General features: G+C 45.0%; 1 protein-coding gene across 1 annotated transcript in view; it reads left to right on the forward strand.

Annotated features, from left to right (window-relative positions):
• The first annotated feature begins 2763 nt into the window (after nt 1-2763).
• btbd11a (BTB (POZ) domain containing 11a) overlaps nt 2764-15018 on the forward strand; it is a 110226-nt gene continuing 97971 nt past the window's right edge. The window contains exon 1 of the mRNA XM_061069221.1: nt 2764-3652. Coding sequence (XP_060925204.1) covers nt 2782-3652 — 871 coding nt within the window. The 5' untranslated portion in view covers nt 2764-2781. The remainder of the gene's footprint in view (nt 3653-15018) is intronic.

Here is a 15018-nt window from a genome sequence, read left to right on the forward strand (position 1 = left end):
TCCTTCTGCTGTTACCAGGCAACCAAGGCTTGATAAGTGAGGACAAGCTTGTGGAGGACCACAGTGCACGTAGAGAAGCAGCTGACAGCTGCCCACCTCCACTGCTCTCACCAGAGTGTATCATCACGAAGATCTGCTGCACTGCCTCAGCAGCCTGTGACAGACTGCTGGAGCCCGGACCCCGGTCCTGGAGGGCGGCACCAGAGAACCCGGACATCTTACTGTAAATAAAGAGATTTACAATACCACAAATGAAATCACCTGCTCATTCTCTCTGTGTACGTCATGCAGGAATGAAAACTGTTGCAGGTCGCACTCGTGTCACCTGTTAGAATCTTCCTTTGGTTAAATAATTCCATACTCAATTGATAGAAATCTTCCCTGATTGATGTTTCTTGCGCAGAAACAGATTTTTCACTTGCCATCAGAGGCTGTGTGAGTTCCTGTGGAGCATCTTGATATAGATGAGCTGAAATACTTTGCTTTGAAACATATATCATGCAGAGGGATTGTGTTCTTTTTACCATTTGTCACCCAAACAATGAGAGTAAGACAACTGCTATGATTTGTTATGCCCTTTTCTCCCATCTGTAACTTTTGTGACACACGGGTGTCTCACATCATTTCTCCAAATTCCAGTGCAGAGCTGTGTGTTGTTTATTTGTTCCCAGTTTGAGCTCTGGGAGTAGTGCAGTGTCATGCTAAGAAAATATGAAAGGGCCTCTGGTGTGGCAGGCAGCGTGGACAGATGGTCGGTCCAGCTCCGAAGCTCAAGGAGAAGCCCCAGCAGAGTGGATGAATCATCAATCCACCAACTGCTCCTCTCAGCACGTCCTCCGAATCCATCTCACCCGCTCTTTGTTTCCAAAAATGTTGTATTTTGGAGGATCAGCCGCTCGACAACATCAACACCATGACGAGGCAGTGATACCCCCTCGAAGCAGAAGGTCTGCACGCTGGAAGCAGCTCAAAGGTACGTGCTTCAAAGAGTGAAATATTTATAAGAGCATGAGATTAAAGCTTGTGTGATGTTCCTCTGTACAGACCCACTTTCACTTCCCACTTCAAATGACCACCAGTGTTGGGCTCCTGTGGGACGACCTCTGCAGAAGAAGAGCGTGTCACTGCAGGACCTCAGACTGTGGGATTTCATCCCTAACTACAATCAGAATAATCAACAGCCACATGAGGCTCCATTCAGAAACTCTGCTTTTTATCCACAATATCATAACATGTATGAAGTAAATGTTTGTATTTACATTTATACAGAACAAGGAAGAATAGATTATTAAAATATAGATAGATAGACAGATAGGTTGATGGACAGACATACATATATATAAATACATAGCTAGATAGATAGAAAGATAGATAGATAGATAGATAGATAGATGGAGAGATAGATAGATAGATAGATAGATAGATAGATAGATAGATAGATAGATAGATAGATAGATAGATAGATAGATAGATAGATAGATAGATAGATAGATAGATAGATAGATAGATAGATAGATAGATAGATAGATAGATAGATAGATAGATAGATAGATAGATAGATAGATAGATAGATAGATAGATAGATAGATAGATAGATAGATAGATAGATAGATAGATAGATAGATAGATAGATAGATAGATAGATAGATAGATAGATAGATAGATAGATAGATAGATAGATAGATAGATAGATAGATAGATAGATAGATAGATAGATAGATAGATAGATAGATAGATAGATAGATAGATAGATAGATAGATAGATAGATAGATAGATAGATAGATAGATAGATAGATAGATAGATGGATGGATAGTTGGATAGATCGTTAGTTAGATAGATTGGTGGATAGATAGATAGATGATGGATAGATAGAGAGATTGGTTGACTGATAGATAGATAGATATCATATTTATTTTTCAATGTCTTTCCTAATGAACTTGTTGATGAGGTTGTGATAAAATATGTATCGGTCTGTGATTTTGGTTCTGTGTTGGTTGGTGTGTTTATTGTTTTTGTGTGTTATTTGGTGAGTTGTGTTGTTAATGATAAAAATCCTGATAAAACATATGAAGCACGTTGGATGATGTATAGCCACAAAGTTGCTAGTATACAAACATATATATTGTTACATTGTTATCCAAATCAATCCAAAGATTTGTCATTTAAAGCTGTAATTTGATTTCAGCAGTGAAGTTAAAACGCTTGTTTTGTACATGTCATGAGTTCACATGTGTCGCCTCAGCAGGGATCCATGTCTCCTCCTGTCCCCGGGCAGCTCACTGCAGCACAGCCTCCTCCGTGTACCAGTCTGCATTCTGCGGCTGTTCCTCCAGCAGCAGGTTGCTCAAAGGCAGCAGGTCGGTGTTGCTCACGTCACTCACACCTCCTGGAGACTCGTATTGGCCCGTTCCAGCCCGCGGGGATCCAGGCTCCTCCTCCCCGCAGAGCCGTGCCTCGGTGCCGGGTGCGCGCGGAGGCTTGTGCGCTCTCAGGTTCCTCGAGTGAAGTTGTGGACCAGAGGAGACCGAAGACCTCCTGAGGACCAGAGGAGACCAAAGACATCCTGAGGACCAGAGGAGACCGAAGACCTCCTGAGGACCAGAGGACCTGAGGACCCGAGGACCTGAGGACGGAGGAGAACCGCGGAGGCTCCGGAGGACAGTGGCTGCGGCTTCACTTCGCTGGGACTGGATTTACTGGGGAAGGAGACGCACTGGGACGAGTTTGTGGCGTTTAACTGGGAGACTGAGCATTCCCAACAACAGTATGCGGTGCAGCGATGGCAGGCAAGGGTAAGACCGTGGTGAGGACGCTGGAGGATCTCACGCTTGATTCTGGGTATGGTGGAGCCGCGGACTCGGTCAGGTCTTCCAGCGTGTCCCTGTGCTGCTCGGACACACAGCAGTCCATTACGCACGGGGGGGGCGCCTGCTGGCATCTGACGGAGTCCATGCACAGCCGACAGAACAGCGTGGACACGGTGAACACCGTCCTGGCGGAGGACATCGTGGACACCCTGGAGTGCTCGGGTCAGTGCGTAAAGCTGCCCGAGCTGGAGGACGTGCCATGGAGCCTCGGGGAGGTGGAGGGCGCGCTGCGGAGGGACGAGGACCTGATGCTGGGCAACCCGCCGCCGGAGGTCCTGGCCCGGCTGTCGGTCCTCATCGGCCGGGCACTGGTGCGTGTGGCCCGGGAGGCACAGCGGCTCAGCCTCCGCTACGCCAAGTGCACCAAGCACGAGATCCAGAGCTCCATCAAGGTGGTGCTGTCCTGGACCGTGTCCGTCCACTGCATCACGGCGGCCCTGAGCGCGCTGTCCCTGTACAACATGAGCACCGGGGACAAGTTCAGCCGAGGCAAGTCCCTGCGCTGCGGGCTGGTGTTCTCCGTGGGGAAGTTCTTCAGGTGGATGGTGGACAGCCGGGTGGCCCTCAGGATCCACGAGCACGCCGCCATCTACCTCACCGCCTGCATGGAGAGCCTGTTCCGGGAGGTGTTCGGCCGCGTCCTGCGCAGCGCGCTGCTGGAGAGGGACAACGGGGTGCCTAAGTTCACCCTGGAGTCCCTGGAGCAAGCCATCAACGGGGACTCGGAGACGTGGGGTCTGCTGCAGCCCCACCAGCACCTCATCTGTGGCAAGAACTCCAGCGGTAAGACAAGTCCAAAAGAAACAAATGTCATTCTCTCCCTGTCACCTTGGTGCTCCATGAACCTTCAGCTGGGTTTGCCCTTGACCTCCATCTCCATAACATCTCCACGTGTTGCAGGGAAACTCAGGGTCTGAGACTCAGGAGCATAAAGAGCTGAGTTCTCCTTGAAGCTTCCTCATCTCAGGGTTCAGGCATTTCGCTCTGTCGCCCCTTTTCTATAAAGCTGAATATTTCATGGAGGAGATGGAATAAGTGCAAACCAGGATGCTGTGCTCAGTGCAGGGTCCGTGTTGGGAAAGCAATATGACTCTAATTAGGCTGGGGGAGAATAACCACTGCTTATCTTCCAAACAAATAGGGCCTTGAATATGTATCACCCTCTGCTTTTTTAGACCCCTGCAACAACCCCCCCCCCAACCTAACAGCCTGTATCTTGGTTATCAGAAAGCCCCTCCCGAGCAACGACAGTCAGAACAGATATTTATGGTTGAAAAAAGATCAGACAAGCTCCAACCTTTTCGTTTCTTTGAAGCCATTGTGTTCTCAGACCTTTCACGGAGGAGTGAGGAATGCTGACGTTAATGATTGTTTTCAGACAGAGTCAAACCCCGGAGTGCACAATGTGTGTACGGCTGATATCTGTGTGTGTGGTGTGTGTGTGTGTGTGTGTGTGTGTGTCGTGACTCTGCAGGAGAAGCAGGATTTGTGTTTGCATTGTGCTGTTGATAAAGGTTGAGCCTCTTATCCAGAGCTCTGAATGAGAGACAAACTTAGTCTTCGTTGTATTGACCATAAAAGTCATATCGCAGCTCGTTCTGTGCAGTAAGAATATTTTTTTTCACCACCTACGAGGTGAAAATCAAAAATGCCTCCAAAGTCTGTCTAAGCTAAAGGAATTTTGCACCCATCCCTTTTTAAAGGCTCCAGTAAAAATCATTCCAGAAGCTGTCTGAGGAAAAATGTATCTGAAACAGCTCTCATAGGTTTCATCGTGATAAATGATGTGGTTTGAAATCCAATCATGGATGCAGGTTTTTCTAATTAAACCGGTTCTCACTGTAATCCAAAGTCTCTGTTTAAAAGGAATGGGGAGAATGTGCTTTGGTTTGGATTCCAGGACTCTCTGTGTGTGTGTAGCTGGTTTCAGACTTGACCTCCGGAGGATGTCTGGAGAATCGGGTCTGGACTTTCTCCGGAGTTTGTCTTTAATACTTCTCTGTTCAGAGGCGTTCACGACCGAGCTGCTGCGGAGATCACGTGTTTTTGTTTTCAGCCAATCGACACTGGAGTGAGCTCCATTCATCAAAAGCTCAGATTTTTCATCCTGAAATATTAGTTTTGTGTGTCGCATGTTAGAAACGTCATCCACACCCTCACTCGCTCGCGGTGAATCTCCGGTTGTGTTCTCACGTTGGCTCCTTCAGACAATCTGCAGACTTTTTACTGGGACGGTGAAAGTCTTGACAAATTAGCGCTCACACATGCAGCCCCTCGGGAGAATGTCAGGAGAATCTCTGGGGTTCAGTGCATGTCTGAAAGCAGCTTATGTGTCTCACATATCCAGAGAACCGCTCATCTTATTAGATTGGATTGTTGGACAACGAATAAAACGGATTCTCAAGTTCGGGGTTCTGCGTTTTTTAGCAGCTAGCCGTACCCAATGTCGAATAAACAAATGAGCAGCTGTTTGTGCAGCAGCGGTGACGTGGCTTCAGGGTTCAGCGGCAGGTCTTTATTGGACGTGGCTGAGTGACTGCAGGTCACTTTTTACAGTTTCAGAGAGAAATCCAGCCTCAGCACAGGTCAAGTAAACAGTGCATTCCACACAGGCCGTTTTAGAACGGGCACAGTGGTATGAAATGGTGATAAAAAACTACAAATCCTGACATCTGAGAAAGCCAAACCCGGGAATCGTTGCTCGGTAAAGAAAATGCATTAAATAATGAACTGATAGTCAAAATATTTCCCTTCCATTGATTTGCACAGTGTTTGCTCTGGCTGTGCAGATCAAACCGGTCGTTTTGACCCTTTTTAATCTTCCAGAGCCCAAACATCCTTTAATGCCGCCTCATTTGACGTTGGTATTTAGCCTGGGATGAAAATAAACGCTACACATGACTGCTTTTGTCTTGAAACTGGAGCTGAGAGAGGAGAAGAGTGTGCAATCCCCCCCCTTCCACTCCTCCTCCTTCTCTTCCTCCTCCTCCTCCTTCTCGGATCGCATAATTTCCTGATGGTGCAGAGGAAGCTACAAATTTTGCGCTCACCCCCCCGAAACAGCATGATGTCATCTGTGACAGTCAGGAAGGCAACAGAGAGGAAAACGTGACCTATCAGACGTCGTAAAGGAGACGTCTCCAGATCAGCTCATTAAAATATCATGAGTCAAATTTAATTCTCCGACCTGCTGGTGAATAATTAACCATCCTCAATCGCATATTAATCCAACATTCACTCATTTGTCTGCACCGTCTCTATGTGGTCGAGTGGTTTCAGGAATGAGTCTATATTTATCTGAAGGCGGGAGAGAGCAGGTTGGATCCTTCTGGTGAACGAAGGTGGTTCTTTTGTTGAAAATGACCAGATCTCAGTGACCGGTGGTGACAACGTCTCTACTCTGACTAATGAGCTGAAGCCTTTCTTGTCTTCCTTTGTTTTCAGACGCTCGTGCTGCTTTTTAAAACCTATTCAAGCTGATTTATGATATTTAGCATGTGCATGAGAGTAACTCTCATTGTTCAGACATAACGTCAACAACACTGATTCTGAAACTAGTCGCACCTACAGCGTGTAACTGTCAACAGGTGGAGAGGAGTCGTTGGAGATGGAAACAGGAACTGAAAACAACAAATGAGATTAAGTCATGTTTATCGCCGAGTACATTTTCACATACAAGTCTTCACATTGGTGTCCTGGTGCGTGACAATGAACATAATTAGAATTAATGAGGACAAAGATAAAGCAAATCAAAAAGCAAGTAGACCGTGAGTATGAGGAGAAAGATAAAGTCGAGTATTTCCATGTGCAGGAGCAGAATCACGAGTGAGAACTAGACAATAGAAATGAAAGATGAAATAAAACGTATATAAATAGGAAAGCATAAAAACAGGTTTTACAGAACCGTTCAGTTTATGCAGGAATAAATGTGCAAAGTGTCAATGTAATGCATTTATTTCATGCAATTTAATATCCAAATAACACAAATAGTTGGTTTATCATTGTGCGATTGATTTTCTGGCATTTATCAATATCGCATCAGTGAAATGTTTGTTGTGTAACGTTACTGCAAAATAACTGTAAATGTTGATGTGTGTTTTATCGCGATATTCATCTCGTAGCATGAGGGAATGATCACATGTACGCAAATGCAGGCAAATGATAATCTCGTGCTGAATGTGTGCAGTGCAGGATGTGACACACACAGGAATCAGTTGTGTGATCAGTTGTTTGTTAAAGGACGTTGTTGTTGAATATCATAAAGTAGCGGCCGGTTCGACGCAGCTAATATCAGGGAGGTACGGTTCAAATCGTGGCGGAAAAATCAAGGTGTGAACCAAACTGTGGATTAAAACAACAACCTTTGCAGATTAGTTTGCCAACGTTTGGTTTTACAGGTGCACTTTTCCTGCTGTATTCACCTCATCGAGGATTCAGCTCCACCCTCACTCACGTTAAACCATCAGGAACAAACTGCCTGGTCATCTGCCCCCAATGCGTTTAAATGTGGAATCCCCATTGATTATGATTACATCTGCCGTGACCTTCCCCAAGGACCCGAAGCAGCCTCCACAGGACGCATGACACAACATAGTGGAACCGGAGGCCCTCCTATAGTCGGGCCTATTAAACTAGCAGCGGGTGTCTGCTCCTCCTCCGTCTCCTCTCTCCGTCTTTCACACCACACTTTATTGTGTCTCCTGCAGGAGGGTGGGCGCGCTCGCTGTTTGCATGCTTGTTTTCCACTGTGGTTTTTAATAAGCTCGACTTCATACCCACACGATTCTGGCGAGGCCTTTTGTTGTCCGTTCTGTTATTATATTTTCCTGCCTGGACTCGCAGATGAGGGGACAGATTGCTGCGGCTCTGGTGGAGACGCCAGCGCACCGGGCAGGCAGGATTGGTCGTGATGGATTATTTTATGCCCGCCGTAATTTCATAAAACCAAAGGCTGCTGCACCCGTATCCCTTCACCCCCCCCCCCTGTTTTCTGCAGTGATTGGTGATTGTGATGTGAAGTTGTTTTGAGACTGAGATGAATTTTATGAGCTGCATCCTTTTCCAGTTTCCCTCCAAGTTAGAGGAAAATATTGGCTTTGATTTCATATGCTTCACAGTGATTTCACTAGTAGAGGGTGGGATTCCAAACAGCTCCTTTAACCACGCTCGGGGAAACAGGGAGCAGCGGTTTCATTACCAGTGTCATTGGACTGTGCATCCCCTCCCATTATCAGGAAGTAGGTGGAAGCTTCGGGTCACGATGAGATAATGAGACAAGCGTTTCGAATGCAGGAGCAGAAACAAGGATGAGTGGAGTGTCAGCTGGAGGAGGAGGAGGAGGAGGTGGGGAGGAGGAGACGCTGGCGCAGGTCCCTCAGAGATATAATTACCATGCATCTCTCTTTAATTAACACTTGTGCTTATCTGCTAGTCATTAAGATTAGGAATTAGCAAGAGGGAAACACGAGGGAGCCGGAGAGAACAAAGATGATAAATCCTCTCATTCATCACTAATACCAGGTCGCCGTGTTTGATCAGATGTGTGTGTGTGGCCCTGATAAAGTGACCTGTGGACATTCAGACCTGTGGACTCTCTTTGACGGGAACAGTGGGACGAAGCAGGTTTCTACCTCGCTTGTCCCCGATGTCAGTCGTTTTCTTCACCCTCAGCAGAGACGCCTGCGTGAGTGAAAACTGCAGCTAAAGCTAAAAAACGACGGCACAAACAAATATTCTGTCTACATGAAAAACATTTAGTTCCTTATCACAGTGTCAGCTACTCTGGAAGTAGATGACAAATCACTAAAATTGAAAAAGGATTTTAATCCGTAAGCTCAGCGATGACCGTGTCCTATTATATGTAAAGATATTTTACTGGGAGCTGTAGTAAGACATCAGTGGATTCATGCTGATAGTGTTTTTCTCTTTCACACGCTGCTCATGGCCGCGGTGAAAGATGTGGCGGCGCCGTCGTGTGCATAGCGAGCTCTGTCTGTTAACCCCCCCGACCGTGGCTCTGATGCCTGTACGACAGGTGGCTGCTCGGCGAGCTCACTCTGCAGTCGCACCTCAACAACGCTGCAGTGTCGCAACGACCTGATTGTGCAGTTTGAGTTCAGCAAATACACAAAATCCACGAGATGATGACGCACAACCTGAACGTCTGGAGACTCACTGGGCTCCAAATGTTGGAACATATTGTTTTGATGTTGTGTGTCAGTCGTAGAAAACTAGACGCAGCACTGAAATCCACCTTGGACCTTGATTTCAACATAATTCTTTAATTTCATTTAATTTACATTTTCTTATTGTAAAGTCAGAGTCACAGTCTCACACGATGCTTTATAGTTGTCAGTTCATCCAAATACAAAAAAATAAGGTGCTGTGTTGCAGGCCAGAAAGTTTGGTTTCACTTTTGATTCAAGCTCCCGGAGGCCACATCCTTTGTTTTTTAATTTCCACTTCAGAAAGAATCAAGTTTCAGCTGAATACAAACTCGATAATGATTCGTTCATGTCTTTGCAGATTGAAAATCAAAATGATCTGCAGGTGTTGATATCACCAGAAACATTACTGACCATTTAAGACAATAAAATAACAAGTGATATAAGCTCTTACAGCTTACCACTTCCAAGTTAATCTGAGGTGAAAACAAAGCGTTGCAAACATCAGAATCTCAAATCTGTCGCCTGTGCGGTCAAACCACGTTATTTCTTCTCAGCCATATGTTTTCCTCGTGGTGATTCATCTTGTGCTTTTCCGTGATCACATCATATGATCTGTGGTTGTTCCTTTTTCTCTTGTGATGTTTTTGGTTCAGATCTTATGCTCAAACATTCTTTGTTGCTCACATTATAACACACCACAATAAAAACCCTTCTAGTACATCTTTTTTGTTAATAATGAGACTTGTGAGGGAGCAGGACGATGACTCAAGCCATCGGGTGATTCTGAAACTCAGAAGTTGTGTTGACTGCATGAGTCAAGCTATCGATCGGTTGTGAAACGTTTGCATTACCGTAACTCTGATGTCGAGGAGGAATGAGGATGTCGGTTCAAACACTCACATCCTCTCTCACACGTCTCGAGTCAGGGGAGGTTTTTGTCTTTCCGGGGATTTTCCACGATGACACTTACGGTAAAGTTTTGTAACTTCAAACTATTTTAAGGGTTTCTGCTGATTAGGTTCAGCTCTGACTGTTTTTGTTTCACTTTGGAACCTATTTTCTATGAAACTTGGTGGATGGATGCATTTTTGGGCCAAGGAAGAACTTTTGGATACAGAAATCGTTTTTCACTTCTTTAAACATTGAAAGATGAGCATTTTTTGACATTTCTTTGAAATCCAGAATTGAAGGCGTATGGACAGGCTTTATTTTAGTTGTATGGATGTTGGAAGATGCTGCAGCTCGATTGAATGTAAGTGGACTGCTCGGTGGAGGTTTGTGCTCAACGTATCTTTACAACTCTACAGAAGACGGGGGTTTCTAGCCATAGAATCAACAGTCAGAAGAATAACAATCTACCGAGTCACCGCCCTCTTCAGTTTGTGAACTCCTCGTTAAATCCGCTGTGAGATAACAACGCTCCAGTGTGGGAATCAATCATATCACTTCAACAATAAACCCAAGTTTCTGCTCTGGGAGGCGGAAGCCGAGCAGATGACTGACGTTGCTTTAACTCCACGTGAGATCTTTTCAAAAGCCGTAGACATCAATCAGATCTTCCCCCTCCGCCCTCATCATCCTCCCCCGGTGTTATTTTAAACACTTACTACAGACTCCTGCAGTTTGAGTTGGTTATGCACGAACAGAGCTGAGATCAGAAACAAGCTCCATCCAGTCTCTCCTGCACGAGTTCCCTGCGTCCTGGGCGAGTTACTGACGCTGAATGAAAGTGACAGATGCTTATCTCTCTCTCCGCTGACGTCCGACTCCCTCCTCACACTGCACTGCGAAGTCAGGGGAGGGAATCTGACGTTACTGTTTGAGTTTCTGTATGTGTGTGAGTGGGTGTTTTCCAATGCCGGCGTTTGAGTGACATCTGAGGGGCCGGCAGTGTCAGGAGATGTGTCTTTATCCTTCCATGTTGGGAAACTGACTCACAGCCTCAGTCCTTATTTAACCAACCAGGTTACACAACTCCTTATTTTCATTTCACCTTGAGCGTTTCATGAAACATGTCGAACGAGTAGAGGGAAGCAAGGAAGTATCATTACTAGCAACAAAAAACGGTCGATGGTCCACAATAAATTTGGAAACACTTCATGGTCTTTCATGTCTCTTTTCTTTCACCCTGTGTACGAAGACATTTATCTTTTTGTTTCTGTTTGTGTCGGACGTTCTTCCTGTCGGCGTCTGACACCGATAGTTAGCTGACGTCTCCTCGCAGCCTCGGTAAGAACAGATTACCATAAACCGCGACATGATCACTTGGCTTCCACTCGTCCATTCGTCCTGTTCAGCTTCACCAGATTTATATACTCATGCGTCTTCATTTCATATTTGGGACAGACAAACAATCCGGTCAAAGGGGAAATAAACCTGCTTTCTCCACTTTTATTTGGCTGTAATTTAAGCGCGGGCGAGCTGCAGTAACTTGGTTTTAAAGGATCAAACTGTGATTAAGAGCTGAACATTCGTAGCTGCACCAGTTGGATGATTCATGAAAACACCTCGCAGACGATGTCTTGCAGGCGGTGCTCAATGCTGCTGGATCTGCTCGACACAGTTTTAACCACAGGCTTAAAGCGGGAACACAGAGTTTGTCTGCAGCCTGCACTGAATTGTGTAACGCTTGTGTAACACTCGCATTGAGGAGAGTTTCTAAATCTGTAGTCAGTCTGAGACTGATACTAGTTTAAAGAAATGAGATGATACAGATATTGATGTTCATTAAACTTTATGCATTTTGGGAAGAATTCAATCTTGGTGCAGAGTTCTAATCACTTTCTTAATCATTGCAATATAGTTTTCTTTTGGCATTTTCTACATTTTACCAGTAAATAATTCATGGATCCTGATTAAAGAAAAGATTCTGGTCTATTAAGACGGCTGATCTATGAGGGTGTGAACTTGGTGCAGCTTGATTGAATTTCATGGGATTATTAAGCCTGAGTGCCATAGTTTGATTATTGATTGTAAATATCTTCAGTTTTTCTCTCACTCATGTCACCGTAAATCAAATACCTGTTGGTTCTGGGAAGTTAATCACCAGCCAGCAATGTGTAGGGCTGATTAAGTGATTGATTAAAGATTACTAATTGAAATAATCATTAATTGAAGCTCTACTCCGGCTCCAAATGACGTCACCAGCTTACGATGGAGACACCTGTATCAAGGATATTTTAACAAATGCAGCGTCCTGCCCGTCCGTCTCGTCCTGTCCAACTGAGCCAGTCGGATGTCGGCGCGGCGTGTTACTGCCCAACATGCCGCTACAGCATTTAATTAACAAGGGGTGAGTGCAGGATCAGTATCTGGCTGTTCCCAGGTGGCGATGGGAAATTAGGCCCCTTGCTCTGGGGAGAACCATCTGGTGCCACAGCGACACAAAACAGGCCGGTGATTGGTATGCTCGGCATTCTGGGTAGTGGAGTGTAGGAGAATATCTTTTTGCGTTTAAGGACCTGCACTCGAAAACACCCTCCCTCTCCTGTTCTCCTTTGTTTGCCGACTTAATCCAAACTTGACAAGTGCAAACGCCAACTCGCGTCTGCGTCTGCTGCGATAACGAGGAACCTTTAAATCTCATGGTTACACAAACTGTTTCTCGACGACGCCACACGCTCCTGACTTTCACTCACAACTTGACACACACGTGAAGATGGAGCCATTCTGCCCAGTACTGTTGTGTAGGCAGGAATGCTTCCTCCCACTGACATGAAGCATTTCATAACCACCACACGACAGACGTTGAAAAGAGAAGCTACAAGGAGAACTTCTCTGCAATCATTGCATGGCTGTTGCATTCACCCGCTCCCCTTTGTGACTCTCATCCTCTGTCCGTCTCTTACGGCGTTTTACACAGACAATTGACCTCTCAGCCTCACCACTTTTCCTTATTTAAACAAAAGCAGCTTTATTATATTTTAAACAAGAAAAATCTGATTTTAAAGCTTAAAGAAATCTGGTTTGAGATGCAGCTAAATCTGGCGTTTCTGTGTGGGAGATCGGTTTGAAGCCCGGTTCCCAGCTCTCGCTGAGAGAAGTGACAGTTGTGGCTGATTAGGAGAGCACAAGAAAAATCTGTGTGATTTGTGGTTACTCACCTGAAATGTCTCCAAAAATAACCCGAGCTGCTCTCGCTGCCTCCAGGCACTGACATTTTATATAGTTTTTCCAAGGTGTGAAATCTGCAGGTCGTGTCACGATCTTAACTTGCACCTCTCGTCTTTTCTTCATGTTGTGAATGCAGCGCTGGAGGTGATGCATTGATTATCCTGGTGCTCATGTTGTGGTTATTGATCACGTCCAGTTGGAGTGTGTGTGAACAAAAAGGAGAAGGAGGACTTACAGGGGGAATAAGGAGGATTGGGAAATCAGTAGAATAGGCTGGGAGATTCTTTAGAGGCCCAAACATCTTTGCCCGAATCGGAAATACCAAGAAATGTTTCACCAGAACCAAACCTGGATCTGTCTATCAGTTGACAGCCGGGACCCAAACCAGGAGACACAGACCTGTATGGGTGCTGCTGGGTCGGGTGGACTTGAAATATGTTTATAGGTTATTGTTTATAATGATTTAACGTTTATTGTTGTTCTTTTAGATGTTTTGTCTCATTGCGGATTGGGCCTTTCTATTAATGTTTTATCTTTGTGCTTGAATTTTATTTTCTGAAGCTCCTTGTCACTCTGGTTTTGAAATGTGCTACAGAGAAAAAGTATATTATTATCATTATTATTATTATTGTTATTATAGCCCTTGTGGATAATTCAGGAGACCCTCTGGAGTTGAGGTGCGTGTCTGGAAGCAACTTGAGACTAAATGAAAAACAACACTTCCTCTGAGACGTGGGAATCTGCTCCACCAGCTCTCATTTAGTGAAAGTGAAACTGCATATTGATTTGAGCAAACACTCAAACTATTATTTCACCCAGCGATCATCCTCTGTCATCGCGGAGTCTGTTGCCAAAGCTCGGTTTCCCTGTTTACATTGTGTGTTGTAATACATGTGAATTATACGACGACAGGCTGTGATTACCCTCTGAGGTTTTTCCCTTTGTGTGTTTGCTCCACCGCCGTCTGGTCGAACCTGCTTTGCGTCATCCTGCGGTCTGATGGCCGACGTGACAGACACGTTTAGACAGGTTGCATCATCGCCAATAACTGACGCACAACAGGTGTCTGGATACACGCAGTCACTTGTATGTGTTTTAACTCTGCAGTTGTGGGAGTGGTCAGTGACGACAGCGATAAACCTTAACTACAATCTACACAGGAGCTACTGCTGATATCTATTTCTAATCCTAACCTTCAAACATGGAAGTGACCTTTTAAAGAGCAAGTTGAGAATAAACCAACATTTCAAGTGACGTTTATATAATTAATTGATGTCTCTGTCAGATTGGACGTCTGCTCTGGAACTGGAAGTGATTACATGACACAGTGTGTGATGTGTAAATAATCTTAAATCTTCCGATCCAGACGCTGGCAGTCTCTCTCATGAAGATGTTTGATATTTGTGACATTGAGTCGGTTTTCTGTCGCTCACTCAACATCCTGATTAAACAGTTCATCTCCATCGAGGCTCTCATCCTCCTTCACAGAGCTGCTGGTTACAGTCAGTGTTTGTTTTGTCCTCACATGATTTGTGTGTTTGTTGACCAGTAGAACTGAACAGTCGTCCCATGTGTTGTCTGGTATGTTTGCTCCAGTCAAAAATGAAAACAAAATCCGTGCAAACACTCTTCATGTGGAGTTTTGTCCAGTGTTTGTTCTGAGCTGACAAATGTGAGGTCACTCAGGTTTCATTTCCTAATGTGGATATCAGGATTGACCTCAGAATTCTAGTATATGGTGATAATCCTCACTTTCCTAAAATATCCTTACTCTTAAATTCTTTAACTAAGGTAGCTATAAAGGTTCTCAAAAAGGTAGAGAACACACATGACAAGTGGGTGTCTGGTTGGTGGGTGAACAATGCTGCA

The sequence above is a fragment of the Limanda limanda genome, chromosome 1 (assembly GCF_963576545.1).
Source record: "Limanda limanda chromosome 1, fLimLim1.1, whole genome shotgun sequence".
Lineage (NCBI taxonomy): Eukaryota > Metazoa > Chordata > Actinopteri > Pleuronectiformes > Pleuronectidae > Limanda > Limanda limanda.